The sequence below is a fragment of the Muscardinus avellanarius genome (genome assembly GCF_963383645.1).
Source record: "Muscardinus avellanarius genome assembly, chromosome: 6".
Taxonomy (NCBI): Eukaryota; Metazoa; Chordata; class Mammalia; order Rodentia; family Gliridae; genus Muscardinus; species Muscardinus avellanarius.
In genome coordinates, this window is record NC_137791.1 from 77978176 (window position 1) to 77993284 (window position 15109).

Consider the following 15109-nt stretch of genomic DNA (forward strand, 5'->3'; position numbering starts at 1 on the left):
CAGCATTTGACATTGTGCAGCAAAGAAATGGTTATGGAGAAGCCCAGTCCGCTGCTTGTAGGGCGGGAGTTTGTGAGGCAATATTATACTTTGCTGAATAAAGCTCCAGAATATTTACACAGGTAAATTTTAAACATCTTTTTTGGTGATTTTATAGTTTTATTTTCTTGGTAGTAGTATTCTGTGTTTTACCTTGCTTGTCTCCTGATAACTTGACAGTATCTTTGTAAACATGTCTAAACTATATCCAGTGCTTTTTATCACATGATGACTAAGACCACTATTTTTTTAATACAGATTTTTATTGAACATAAATGGTATACATTTAAACTATACTTGGTGCCCCCCCCCCGCCCCCGTTTTCCCTTCCTCCCCCTCCCACCAATGATTGTCCAGGGTAACCATGCCATATTCATAATTTTACACATATTCGGATGTAGACCCTCATTAATCAAGTTCAGCCTTCCTCCTCTCCTATCTTTTCATTCAAATTTTGCTGATATTTCCCCTCCATTATCTGGAGTCCCACTGCATATTAGAGGAAACATATGTACCTTCTCCTTCTGTGCTTGGCTGATCTCACTTAACCTAATGCTCTCCAGGACTTCCCATCTTCTTGCAAATGATATGATTTTGTTCTTCTTTATGGCTAAGTAGAATTCCATTGTGTGTATTTCCCAAAGTTTTGCAATCCATTCATCTGTTGATGGAGACCTGGGTTGGTTCCATATTTCGGCTATTATGAATTATGCTGCTATGAACATAGGTATGCATATTTGCTGTAGTTCTCTGAATTCAACCCCTTTGGAAAAATACCCAGGAGTGGTAGAGCTGGATCGTATGGTGAATCTCTTCCCAGCTTTCTTAGGAATCTCCACACACATCTCCATAGTGGCTGAACTAGTTTGCACTCCCACCAACAGTGTAAAAAGAGTTCCTCTTTCCCCACATCCTTGCCAGCATTTGTTGTTATTTGATTTCTTCATGCTTGCCACTCTGGCTGGGGTTAGATGGAATCTCAGTGTAGTTTTGATATGCATCTCCCTGATGGCCAGTGATGTAGAACATCTTTTCATGTATCTATTGGCCCTTTGTATCTCCTCTTTTGTGAAATGTCTATTCAGTTCATTTGCCCATTTCTTCACTGGGTTGTTTGTTTTGCTAGTGTAGAGTCTTGTGAGCTCTTTGTATATTCTGGATATTAGCCCCCTATCAGAGTGGTGGCTGTAAGACCACTATTTTTTCCCTAAGAGGTTTTTTTTTTTTTTTTTTTTTTTTTTTTAATGGTACTGGGAATGGAACCCAGGTGCATTCTACCTCCAAGCTACACCCTCAGCCCAATTTTTTATTCTTTATTTTTAAACAGGGTCTCACTGAGTTCCAAAGAGCCTCACTAAAGGTAGCTTAGGTTGTCAGATCCTCCTGTCTCAGCCTCCCAAATGCTTGGATTTTAAGTGTGCACTACCATGCTCGACTTTGTAGGGCTTCTTAATTAAGTATTCTTATTTATTTATTTATTTATTTATTTTTTTTTGTGTGTGTGTGTGTGTGTGTGTGTGTGTGTGTGTGTGTGTGTGTATGGTACTGGAGGTGGAACCCAGAGGCTTTCTACCTCCGGGCTATACTCCCAGACCTATTTTATACTTTATTTGGAAACAGTGTCTCACTAAGTTGCTGACAGCCTCACTAAGTAGCTGAGGCTGACTTCAAACCTGTGTGATCCTCCTCTCTCAGCCTCCCAAGCACAAGGATTACAGGTGTGCGTCACCACACTCGGCTTTAATTAAGCATTCTAAAGATTAGGATTTTGTTACTTGTTTAGCACTTTTGAACATAATGTATAGCCAAGTGTGGTGGTACATGTCTGTCCTAGTACTCCAGAGGCTGAGGATTGTAGGTTCACAACCAACATCAGCAATTTGACATCATCCTCTGCAACGTACTGAAACCCTTTTTCCATATAAAAAATAAAATAGGAGCTGGACATGGTGATGCACGCATGTAATCCCAGCATTTGAAAGGCTGAGACCAGAGGATCGCAGTTCGCAGACAGCCTCAGCTACTTAGTGAGGGAGGCCCTCTGCAACTCAGTGAGATCCTGTTTCAAAATAAAGAGCCGGGCATGGTGGCACATGCTTGTAATCCCAGCGCTTGGGAGGCTGAGACAGGGGGATCATGCAGGTTCGAAGCCAGCCTCTGCTGTCTTAAGAGACCCTGTTTCCAAATAAAAAATATAAAATAGGTCTGGGAGTGTAGCCCGGAGGGTAGAAGGCCCTGGGTTCCATCCCCAGTACCACCAAAAAAAGAAAAGAAAGAATAAAAAATTGGGCAGGGCTGTAGCTCAGAGGTCAAATGCATCTGGGTTCCATCCCCAGACCTGCAATAAATAAATAAATAACATAACATAACATAGGGCCAGGGGTTCAATCTCCAGCACTGCAAAAAAATTTTTAAAAAAGGGTAATGTTCTTTAATCCAGGGGCATTTCCATATTTACTGGGCTTCTTTCTATATTCTCCGTAGCTGTATATTATCGCATGTAATCCTTATGGCAATCTTAAAACCTAAAACAAAATACAGGTATTTTTACTATCTTTATATATTAGATCTCTGAATTTAGTAATTCAGGATCACTCCTGATTAAGAGTAGATATTTATGCAGAACAACTCAATAAGTAAATGAGTTACCTATAACTAGTGTTCAGGCCTAGTTCTAACTATAGAGCCCAATTACTGTACTAGAATGCAATGTATACAAAGTATAAACCCCAATCAATAACTGTGTTTTTTGGTTTTTTTTTTTTTTTTTTTTGGTGGTGGTGGTACTGGGGTTCCTGGAAACCCTTGAGCCTCCAGGCTACACTCCCAGACCTATTTTACATTTTTATTTGGAAACAGGGTCTCCTAAGCCAGCACGCGCGGCTGACTTCGAACCTGCGCGATCCTCCTGTCTCTGCCTCCCAAGCGCGGGGATTACAAGCGTGCGCCACCACACCCAGCTCAATAACTTTCTGTAATTATAAAAATTAAAATGTTGTTAACCGAGAGGAGAATGGAATTAATGGGGTCCATTAAAATCTGAAATTCGCTCTTTTCACATTTTTTGTAGTGAAAAAAGAAAAGTTTAAAATGGTCTCTACAGTTGAGTGTGTGGTGCACACTTGTAATCCCAGTACTTGGGAGGCTGAGACAGGAGGTTTGCAGCTTCATGGCCGACTTCAGCTATTTAGTAAGATTTTCTATAAGTAGCTTAGTGAAATCCTGTTTTAAAACAAAGCATAAAAAATCGGGCTGGGGGTATAGCTCAGAGGTAGAATGCCCCTGGGTTCAATCCTCAGTACCACACACACACAAGCAAAAAAAAATTTAAAAAAAATTAATAAAAAGCTTCCACTGTGCCATACAGTGTTCTTTTATTTTATTTATTTAATGTTTTTAAATTTTTTGCAGTATTGCCAATGGAACCCAGGGGCATTCTACCTCCAAGCTACACCCCCAGCCCTATTTCTTTATTTTTTATTTTGAAACAGGTTCTCACTGAATTGCAGAGGACCTCACTAAGTAGCTGAGGGCTGTCCACGAACCTCAATCCTCCTGTCTCAGCCTCCCAAATGCTGGGATTACAAACGTGCGCTACCACACCTGGCTATTTATTTATTTATTTATTTATTTAGTGGTACTGGAGATGGAACCCAGCCACATTCTACCTACAAGCTATACCCTCAGCCCTATTTTTTATTCTTTATTTTGAAACAGGGTCTCAACTGAATTGCAAAGGGCCTCAATAAGTAGCTGAGGTTGGCTGCAAAACTGCAGTTGTCCTGTCTTAGCCTCTCAAATGCTGGGATTACAAGCATGCACCACCACACCTGGCTTTTAAACATGACCCTACAGTTTAAAATCTATTCTAATTTCTCTCATACTATTTGACAAGCATGTAAACTGGCATTTTTCTAAAGGACACTTTGATAGAGTGTGTGTGTAAAATATAACTATCCAGTAAGGTGCACAAAAATGCATGTTTAAGGATACTTAACCTTAAGGTTGTACCAACCTCAACTTTTATTTTTAAGAGGCAAAGTGGTTAGATAAGCTAGGTATAAAACAAGTCATGCCTTGGCAATTTAGCGAGGCTCTCAGCTAACCTAGTGAGACCCTGTTTTCAAATAAATAAAATTGAGCCAGGGGTATAACTTGTAGGTAGAATACCTCAGAATTCAATCTCCAGTATTTAAAACAAAACAAAACAAAAAAAAACCGCTGAGCTTCAAACCTGTGATTCTCCTGTCTCAGCCTCCTAGCTGTTGCTTGGGGATACAGTGCTCCTGGGTTCAATCCCAGGAGCCATACAAGAAGAAAAAAGAGAAAAATCTGATTGCTTTAGGTAATTCCAGAGAAAGTCTCAATTTCTTATGTTATTAAGAGCAACATAAAAATATTAATAAGAAATTGAATGCTGATGTAATTGCATATCTTTTTACTTGGCTTGTAAGTTGGTAATCATTTGGTGTTCTGAGTTTTAAATTGAGCGCCTGATTCAAGAGCAATATAACTTGAATTTTTATATCTGAGGGGAAAAAATGATCAGTTACTGAAGCATCTATATTTATACCTAAGATCACACATCTAATTAGTGATAAAGATGGACCTAAACCTAGTCTGACACCAGAACTCAACTGTCTCTTAGCCTTCTGATAGTTCATTTGTAATCTTTATCCTTGGTTTTACAGGTTTTATGGCAGGAATTCTTCCTATGTTCATGGTGGAGTAGATGCTAGTGGAAAGCCCCAGGAAGCTGTTTATGGCCAAAATGTAAGCCACTTTATGTATATTTTAAATGTATTTTTGTGTTAAGATAGAGATTTCAAAAAGCCTTGTGTCCATGGATTTTTCTTTAATATAATCATTAGTTATAACTTGCCTTAATTTAAGTAATTGTCAAATGTGCTTGAGTTAAAAGACCCATTTTGTAAAATCATGGTATTATGTTGGGATGAGAAAGGGGATTTTTAAAAAACATTTTTTATGCTTATGCTTATACAGGAAATAGTTGTGTTAAAAGAAAACACAGAAGTATATATGTTCTTTATGACTTAGTAGGAAAGGAAAACTTTGTAGAGGATTTAGGACTTTAGTTAGTCTTCTAAGATTTGGCCTTACCAAATGTGAAGAAATTGTGGTAGAGAAATGGTATAAGTAAACATCACACTAAAGTAAGATAGGTGCGAGGTCAAGGAGCATTCAACACAGTGTGTGAGGATGGCTAAATAACTTACTACAGAAAAGTGCCTTTGTGTATTAAGCCCAGGTGCTGCCATTCTAATTTCTTGTACAGGGAGGTAACAGGTTAAAAATGGTCTCTTTAGGAGGAGCAGTCTGTCAGTAATGTGTGGCATGGTGGAATGTATTCAAATGAAGAAGAAAGATTAAATAGTTAACATTTTAGAGTTGTGTGAGAGGTAGGTAGTAGTGTTGTGTAAGTAATGAAGTATCACAAAGATTTGTCTTTCTATTTCCCTTTTCCCTATAAAGGATATACACCACAAAGTGTTATCTCTGAACTTCAGTGAATGTCATACTAAAATTCGTCATGTGGATGCTCATGCAACCTTGAGTGATGGAGTAGTTGTCCAGGTCATGGGTTTGCTGTCTAACAGTGGACAGCCAGAGAGGAAGTTTATGCAAACCTTTGTTCTGGCTCCTGAAGTAAGTTTCTGTTTCAGTTAGTTTACATTAATTGTTGAAGTGTCCAAGAGTTTCTTCTGATAGGTTCAGATTTGTATATTGTTACTTTTGAGAAATTTTGATATAAATGACTGAACTTGTGTCTTTTGAGTTGTAACCATTTGGAATTAGAATGTAGGTACTATGTGTAAATATATAACTAAGATTATAGAAGTAAAAATTATATTGGTTTATTTTATTTTACTTTGCTGGGGATCAAACCCCCAGGGACTTGGGCATGTCTCTTTTGTTGAGCTACATCTCCAGCCTGTAGTAGTGTGTGTGTATGTGTGTGTGTGTGTGTGTGTGTGTGTGTGTGTGTCAGAGTATTTCATTGTATAGCTCCCCCCTCCCCCGCTGCACTGGGGATGGAACCCAGGGGCATTTTACCTAGAGCTACACCCCCAGTACTATTTTTTTTAATTCTTTATTTTGAAACAAGATCTCACTACGTTGCAGAAGGCCTCACTAAGTAACTGAGGCTGTCTGCAAACTGCAATCGATCCTCCTGTCTCAGCCTCCCAAATGCTGGTATTTTAAGAGTGAGCCACCATGCCTGGCTGTACAAATTTATTGTTTGTTTATTCATCTATTTCCAGACAGCACTTGGGATTTGAACCCAGGGGTATTTTTTATTCTGAACTAAGCCCCCAGCTCTATTTATTTATTTATTTTTATTTTGAAACAGGGTTTTATTGAGCTACAAGTATTTCACCAAATTGCTGAAGCTGGCAAAAAACCTGCAATTCTTCTGTTTCAGCTTCCCAAGTACTGGGATTACAAACATGGGCTGTTATGCCCAGCTACTTTTTTTTTTTTTTTTTTTTTTTTTTTGCAGTACTGGGGTTTGAACCCAGGAGCATGCTACATCCCCAGCTCTATTTATTATTCTTTATTTCATTAACATGTTTTCCAGGTCCATCCATTTTCATGCAAATGACATGATTTTGTTCTTTATTGTCAAGTAGAATTTCATTGTGTGTATATCCCATAATTTTGCAATCCATCTGTTTTTTTGTTCTTGTTTTTTACAGTACTGGGAATGGAACCCAGGGGCATTCTACCTCTGAGCTACACTCCCAGCCCTATTATTTATTCTTTATTTTGAAACAGAGTCTCACTGAGTTGCAGAGGGCCTCACTAAGTAGTAGCTAAGTAGTAGCTGAGGCTATCGTGAGCTGCAGTCCTCCTGTTTCAGCCTCCCAAATACTGGGATTACAAGCGTGCACCACCACGCCCAACTCCATTCATCTGTTGATGGACACCTAGGTTGGTTCTATAATTTGGCTATTATGAATTGTGCTGCTATAAACATGGATATGCATATATTACTATATATTCTGATTTCATTCTCTTTGGAAAGATACTCAAGAGCAGTATATTTTAAAGGCACAATTTTGGGAAAAGAGGAAGAGCTCGTTTAATAATTGGTCCTGATTTCATCTACTGAGAGTAGTTTCTTGAGCTCTTTCAGAGATCTTTCTTAGTTTATATTATATTGACATTGTAGCATGTTCAGCTTTGGAAAATTACATTAGTTCATATTATTTCTTTGGTATTAAATTGAAACTGTATGCCATGTAATTTGTTCTTTTATGTAGTACCAGATTTATGGGTAGTCATGAAATATTTGTATGTTATTTCCCTATAGGGATCTGTTCCAAATAAATTTTATGTTCACAATGATATGTTTCGTTATGAAGATGAAGTATTTGGTGATTCTGAACCAGAACTTGATGAAGGTAAGGTTACTTTGAAGATAGAATTCTGTCAATACTCTTTTTTTTTTTTTTTTTTTTTTTTTTGGGTACTGGAGATGGAACCCAGGGACATTCTACCTCTGAACTATACCTCCAGCCCTATTTTTTATTCTTTATTTTGAAACAGGGTCTCACTGAGTTACAAAGGGCCTCACTAAGTAGCTGAGGCTGTCTGTGAACCGTGGTCCTCCTGTCTCAGCCTCCCAAATGCTGGGATTACAAGTCTGCACTACCACACCTGGCTTCTGTCAATACTCTTTTTTTCTTTTTCTTTCTGGGTCTGGGGATGGAACCCAGGGGAATTCACCTCTGAGCTATATCCCTGCCCTACTTTTTATTCTTTATTTTGAAACATGGTCTCACTAAGTTACGGAGGGCCTCACTAAGTAGCGAGGCTATCCGAAAATGGCGATCCTCTGGTCTTAGCCTCCATGCCCAGCTTGTCAATACTTTAAGGACTTTAGTTTGTTTTTTGTTTTTTTGTTTTGTTTTCTTGTTGTTGTAGTGCATGTTCTTTATATCTCAATGCTTAACACATGGGGAAACCCCAAGAAATTGTTCTAGAGAAAAGCAAAGGAGAAATATGGTCACTTTTTTTTAGCATTCTTTAATTATTTTTATTATAGGTGCATTATAATAAATTGACTTAATGAAATACAAGATGGTAGAGGCATGCATACACACATCACTTGTTCAGCCCTTACTTCCCATTCCATTCCTTCCCTCTACTCTAGTTTCTTCAAATATGAAACTTTCAGAATTTGTTTTTTTCTTGTAACTGAGTCAAGCTGCTTTTTCTCCTTTTTTCCCCTTTGTTTTTTGTTAGGAAGAATATAGATGTTTATTATACGAAATTATAAAATTCAGACATACAAAGTGAAAAGATTTTCATCAGTCTCATCATTCTCCCCCTCCTCTTGGCGCATATGTGTGTATATGAGAGTTTGGTTCCTGCTATCTATAGAATTATTTTTGAATCCTATACTTACCAATACCTATTTTATCAAAATTGAGTTACACTGACACAAAACTTCCTTTTTTCCCCTACTTAGTATATCATTGTTGGCCCATTTTTTTGGTTATACTCTAATTATCTAATTGCTCTTCCATTGATAGACATTGGTTTGTTTCCTTCTCATTATTGTCACTCCTTTATTAAATAGATGTATCAAAGGAACCTGGACTATGTATTTTTATTTCCTGTGTTTTTTTCGTTTTTCTTTCTTTTTTTTTTTTTTCTCACCCCTGGCCCTATTTTTTATTCTTTATTTTGAAACAGGGCTAAGTTGCAGAGGGCCTCACTCAGTAGCTGAGGCTGTCCGCAAACTATGCTCTTCCTGTCTCATCCTCCCAAATGCTGGGATTACAAGCGTGTGCCACCACGTCCAGCTTTATGTTTACCTCTTCTTACTAATAGATCATGTTCATTAAAATAGAGTATAATAAATAGCCAAACTTTATGCTGCTTGTTCTCTTCAGTTTTTTTGAGAGGACAGGGAGTATTGTAATTGAATGCCTCTTTAAAAATTTACCTTTTTTTGTGTCTACTAGAGATTGAACCCAGGGGCATCCTACCTCTGAGCTATAACACCAACCCTATTTTTATTCTTTATTTCAAAACAGGGTCTCACTAAATTGTTGAAGACCTCACTAAGTAGCTGAGGCTGCCTGCAAACGAGCCATCTTCCTCTCAGCCTCCCAAGTACAGGGATTACAAGTGTGCATTGGCATGCCTGGCTTCATCTTTTTTTTTTAACAACTGTGCTTCCTTAAGTACTAAAATATATGTATTAGAAACTTACGTAAACCCTCTATTAAAAGCATTTCATGTATTATATATTGTCAGAATCAGAAGATGAAGTAGAAGAGGAGCAAGAAGAAAGGCAACCATCTCCTGAACCTGTGCAAGAAAATGCTAACAGTGGTTACTATGAAGCTCATCCTGTAACGTAAGAATAATAATTTGCAAGGTTATATTTGGTATGAAATGTAGTATAGTTGCAAGGTAGGTGTGTGTGTATGGGGGTAGGGATTCTGGGGATTGAACCCAGGCAGCATTCTACCACAAGCTACATCCTTACCTCTTTTTGTTTTTTGTTTTGAGATAGGGTCTTGCTTTGTTGCCCAAGCTGGCCTCAAACTTGTCTCAGCCTCCCAAGTACTGGAATTATAGGCATGTGCTAATAACATGCCTGCTGCAAAGAAGGTAGTTTTGTTCTAGTTTTTTTAATTTAATTTTAATTTTTTTCTGTGGTGCTGGCGATTCAACCCAAGGACATTCTTTCTACCTCTGAGCTGAAACAGGGTCTTAGTAAGTTGTCGAGTGCCTCACTAAGGAGCTGAGGCTGGTCACAAACCTGCAATCCTCCTGTCTCAGTCTCCCAAATACTTGGACTACAGGTATGTGCCACCACACTTGGCATTCTAGTATTATTGTTGGAAAGTATTTTGTGAGTGTGGTGCTGGGGATCAAACCTAGGGCCTCATGCATACTGTACAAACACTCTATCAGTATACCTTACCTTAAGCTTCTGGGGAAAAAATTTTTGACAAAACTAATAGATCAACTAGATGTGGTGGCACATGCTTGTAGTCCCAGCATTTGGGAAAAAGAAAGAAGATGGATGGATGGATAAAAAATAGGGCTGAGGGTATAGCTCAGAGGTAGAATGCCCCTGGCTTCCATCCCCAATACCACACACAGAATAAACCAAAACTAATAGATCAATATTTCAGTTTTAATTGCACATATGCAAGAATATTGGAAAGAATTGTTTTATTTAACATAATATTTTGACATGATTCACACCAGAACAGTAGTCTTTCACTGATAATGCATGCAGAATTTTTAGTATAACACTGAGTGAGCATTTTATTTATTTGTTACTGGGGATTGAATCCAGGGACATTTTGCCCCTGAGTTATACCTCCTTTATTTTGAAACAGGTCTCACTAAGTTGTGAAGGGCCTCACTAAGGAGCTGAGGCTGGCTGTGAATCTGCTATCCTCCTCTCTTAGCCTCCCAAGTACTTGGATTACAAGCATACACCACTATCTCTGGCTTATTTCTTATTTTGAAACAAGAGTTTCACTAAGTTCCTGAGGCTGGCCTTGAACCTGTGATCCTCCTGTGTCAAGTCTCCCAAATGCTAGGATTACAGGTGTTTACCACCTTTGTGTGTGTGTGTGTGGGGGGTAGTGGGGCGGAACCCAGGGGCTTTCTACCTCCAGGCTATACTCCCAGACCTATTTTATATTTTATTTGGAAACAGGGTCTCACTAGTTGCTGAGAGCCTCACTAAATAGATGAGGCTGGCTTCGAACCTGTTTGATCCTCCTGTCTCAGCCTCTCAAGCGCAGAGATTACAAGCGTGTGTCACTACACCCAGCTCCATTTTTTTTTTTTTTAATTTTGAAATAGGGTCTCAAAAATAACTTGTCTAGGGGCTTACCCCTAGCCCTTTTTCATTTCTTACTTTGAAACAAGATTCTTGCTAAGTTGCTGAGGCTGGCCTTAATCCTGTGATCCTCCTGTCTCAGCTTCCCAAGTACTGGGATTATAAGTGTGTACCCATGCCCAGTGGATTTTATTTTTTATAAAATACGGATATGGCTGGGTGTGGTGGCTCACGTTTGTAATCCCAGCATTTGGGAGGCTGAAACAGGAGGATCGGAGTTTGCGGACAACCTCTGCTACTTAGTGAGGCCCTTTGCAACTCAGTGAGACCCTATTTCAAAATAAAGAATAAAAAATAGGGCTAGGGTTGTAGCTCGGAGGTAAAATGCCCCTGGGTTCAATCCCCATTACTGCAAAAATTAAGAGAAAATATGGATTTGTAGTTAGCATGATGTAAACATTCTTGGTAATTACATTTTATTTTATTTATTTACTTATTTATTTATTTTTGCAGGTTGGGATGGAACCCAGGGGCATTTGACCTCTAAGCTACACCCCGTACCCTACTTTTTATTCTTTATTTTGAAACAGGGTCTTACTAAGTTACAGAGGGCCTCACTAAGTAGCTGAGGCTGTCCTCGAACTGTGATCCTCCAGTCTTAGTCTCCCAAGGTTGGGATTACAAGCATGCACCACCACGCCAGCAGTAATTCCATTTTATTTTTTATTTATTTTAATTTTTTTGTATGGTATTGAGTTTGGAACCCAGAGGCTTTCTACCTCCGGGCTATACTCCCAGACCTATTTTATATTTTATTTGGAAACAGGGTCTCACTAAGCTCCTGAGAGCCTCACTAAGTAGCTGAGGCTGGCTTTGAACCTGTGCGATCCTCCTGTCTCAGCTTCTCAAGCGTGGGGTTTACAAGCGTGCACTACCACACCCAGTGGTAATTCCATTTTAAAGTGGTGGGTTTGGGCTGGGGGGGTTCCCTCCATGTACAAGGCCTTCAGTTTATTTTTTTATTTTATTTTATTTTATTTTTTGTGGGTCTGGGGATGGAACCCAGGGGTTGTGGGTCTGGGGATGGAACCCAGGGGCATTTGACCTCCGAGCTATACCCCCTGCCCTATTTTTTCTTTGTTTTGAAACCGAGTCTCACTGAGTTGCAGAGGGCTTCACTAAGTAGCTGAGGCTGTCCGTGAACAGCCTGTCCGTGAACAGCCTCCCGAATGCTGGGATTACAAGGGTGCGCCACCACGCCTGGCTTCTTCAGTTTGATTTCTAACACCACAAAAATAAATTTAAAAACCTCAACTATAAGTATAGAGCAGAGTATGGTTTTATAACTAGCTATGCCTATTAAATTGGAGAGAAATTGAATTTTATTTTACTTCATTATTTTACACTAAAAAAGTAAACTAACACTTTATTGTAGTAATGGCATAGAGGAGCCTTTGGAAGAGTCCTCTCATGAACCCGAACCTGAGCCAGAATCTGAAACAAAGACCGAAGAGCTGAAACCACAGATGGAGGAGAAGAACCTAGAAGAATTAGAGGAGAAGTCTACTACTCCTCCTCCTGCAGAACCAGTTTCCCTGCCACAAGAACCACCAAAGGTTAGATTAAAGGAACTCTTTAGACCTTTAACATTACGCATTCATATTTGGTGCCATTAGTGACGCATGGCTCTTGTTCTATTGTGTTAAATTGTTTTTATTTAGTAAACTATACTTTTTATGTACCTGAAACAAACTATGGAATTTGTTACTCTGAGGAAATTTTATCGTTTTTTTTCCTCCCAAAAAATACCCCTAAGAATGAAATTTATAACTTAAGAGTAGTCTTTGTGTGTAATGTTTAGTAACTTACATGAAATTATTTGAGCCCATTTATAAGGCTGTCAATTGTTCCCTTCTGTACTAAATTCTAAGCACAGATGCACCAGGAATCCTGCAGTTTCCCAACTTAAGTTTGTCTGTAATTAAGAGCCTATTGTTTGTGGTTTAAATGTTATCAGTTTCCTTACTACACCAATTAAACTATCTTGTAAAGTTGAATGACACCCATAGTAAACTTCTTTTATCTTTTTGTAAAGTTAGAAGGTTAAAGTATGTTTAGGTAGTGAGAGGAGATTGCTTGTTCAATTTGTGAATGTCTGTTTAAGTTTCCAACTAGTACTCTTACTCTTTCCTATCCTTCCCCTCTCCCCTTAACACCATCACACACCCTATCTTCCCCCCAAGAGGGAAAGAAATTGGTTCTGTCAGGTTCAGATTTTTCTAGAATATTTAGTTGTCAGTGGTTTTGTTTGCCACTTGCTTATCTACTTAGAGTACATAGGAACTTGCTTGTGGTTTTACTTGGTAGTTCAGTCAAAACAGTTATAACCATGCATAATGAGATTTTCAAAGCTGGCACATAGACTGGCATGTGTGTGTGTGCCTTTCTTTTAGAAGTCTTCCAATATAGAGCAATAGTTTAGAAATGAAAAGAAAATATATATTTGGAAGTTTCCCTATAGGAATGTTGGTGGTTTTCCATGATTAGTAGTCTAGGTTTGTTGCATTTCCTGCAGGCTTTCTCCTGGGCTTCAGTGACCAGTAAAAACCTGCCTCCTAGTGGTACTGTTTCTTCCTCTGGAATTCCACCCCATGTTAAAGCACCAGTCTCACAGGTAACCAATCTGTGAACACATTGGATTGTATCCTTGTTACATTGCCAATTGCTTATTTTTTATACTTTTTTTAATGAGTCAATCAAATTATGGATTAAATATACAAAATTTTATTAAATTGTATTAAATGTCAGTGCACCCACTTTAAATGCCAAATCTCCATTCATCATCTACATAGGTGGTATTTGGGGTTTGGGTGTGTGAAATACAGATTAAGTTGGTTTTACTAATATACAGTAATTTAAAAGGCTTCTTAAAAATAATAAAGTGTTCCTTTTAAAAATTCTAAATTTTATTTAGCAAAAATATTGTAGGTAAGAAATTTGGAAAGGCACAAAGTAGTGTGGCATTGTAAAGACTTTTTAAAAAACAGAAAACTTTTAAAAAATATACACTGCCTAAGTTCTTGGTGTGTAAGTGGTTCGCACACCATTTAATTGAAGCCTGTACCAACTTATGACTGTAGTGTTCACCTTAACTGATCATTCCAGTATTCTGCTTTTTGTCTGTTTGTCATCTTACCCATTTCAAAGCTTTCTAAAAAATGTGAAAATAAGACACTGGCTACTTAAGTTTGTTAGATAGTTTAGTTTAACAAAATTTTAATTAAGTTTACTAGCTTAATTAAAGGGTGTCCAATTCTTTTTCCCTACATATTGAGTTAAACATCATTCCACTAGAAGATTTAAGATGGTTAGCATATGCATTGTTTATATGTTTCAAACAGTAAAACTGAGGTTTCAAAAGTAACTAGTAATTACTAGACTTTTAGTGTTGGTTCACATTGTAATCGGCTACATAATATAATTACTAACATGGTAACAAATACCTGCTGTTTAAAAGTTAGATATTTAAGAAATAAATGATTGCTTTAGATGGAACCAGAGTGCTAATCAGTGTTGTTTGTGCTTTTCAACCCACTTTCACAACTTGATAAGTGACTTAGAGCTTTCTTTTGAAATCTTGATTTATTAGATTCAGATTTGGAAACTGGGTTATTATTTCATAGATTTGGCTATGTTTATTTTCAATACTTAAAAGTTAAATAGCTAATGCTTATGCCTTTCATATGTGCCAGCCATTGTGCAAAGTGCTGTATATTCATTTTCATTGAATCCTTAAAACCATTCTATAAGAGTAGAATACAGTATTCTCATATTAGAGGTTAGAGAACTGAGGCCTAGACTAACTTACCTACTGTTAGGCAACTGAAATAGTAGGGCTGGTTTTTCACTTTTTGTAGTTGGATATCAAACTCCATAGATAACTCATACAAACCTACACATTTCTTCAGTACCTCTCTGCATTTACCTAAAGAAGAGTACTATATTTAAAGCATGCCTACAATACATTAGATTCTAGCCTTTTGCCCAGGAAAATAATTGTCCATATATCTAACATAACTTAATTTCAAGTATTTTTCTAACTTATTTTTCAAATTTTAGGAAACTAGGTTATATTTTCCACTACAATCCCTTTGTAAAATTTATTAAGTGTTTAAAATTTAAGCTTTAAAAGAACTATCTGATCTCTTTACATTACATTTAGAGTAA

The 15109-nt window shown here is 37.8% G+C and overlaps 1 protein-coding gene across 2 annotated transcripts in view; it reads left to right on the forward strand.

Annotated features, from left to right (window-relative positions):
• The window catches only part of G3BP2 (G3BP stress granule assembly factor 2), a gene marked incomplete at both ends in the record, with an annotated part of 34200 nt that overhangs the window by 13042 nt on the left and 6049 nt on the right, over positions 1 to 15109 (forward strand). The window contains 7 exons of one of the 2 annotated variants that reach the window (XM_080697856.1): positions 4 to 122; positions 4731 to 4812; positions 5533 to 5706; positions 7376 to 7466; positions 9331 to 9433; positions 12318 to 12498; positions 13458 to 13556. In XM_080697856.1, coding sequence (XP_080553982.1) covers positions 28 to 122; positions 4731 to 4812; positions 5533 to 5706; positions 7376 to 7466; positions 9331 to 9433; positions 12318 to 12498; positions 13458 to 13556 — 825 coding nt within the window. Of the gene's footprint in view, positions 1 to 3; positions 123 to 4730; positions 4813 to 5532; positions 5707 to 7375; positions 7467 to 9330; positions 9434 to 12317; positions 12499 to 13457; positions 13557 to 15109 lie in introns of those variants that run through there. The other variant, XM_080697855.1, reaches the window with a different exon arrangement.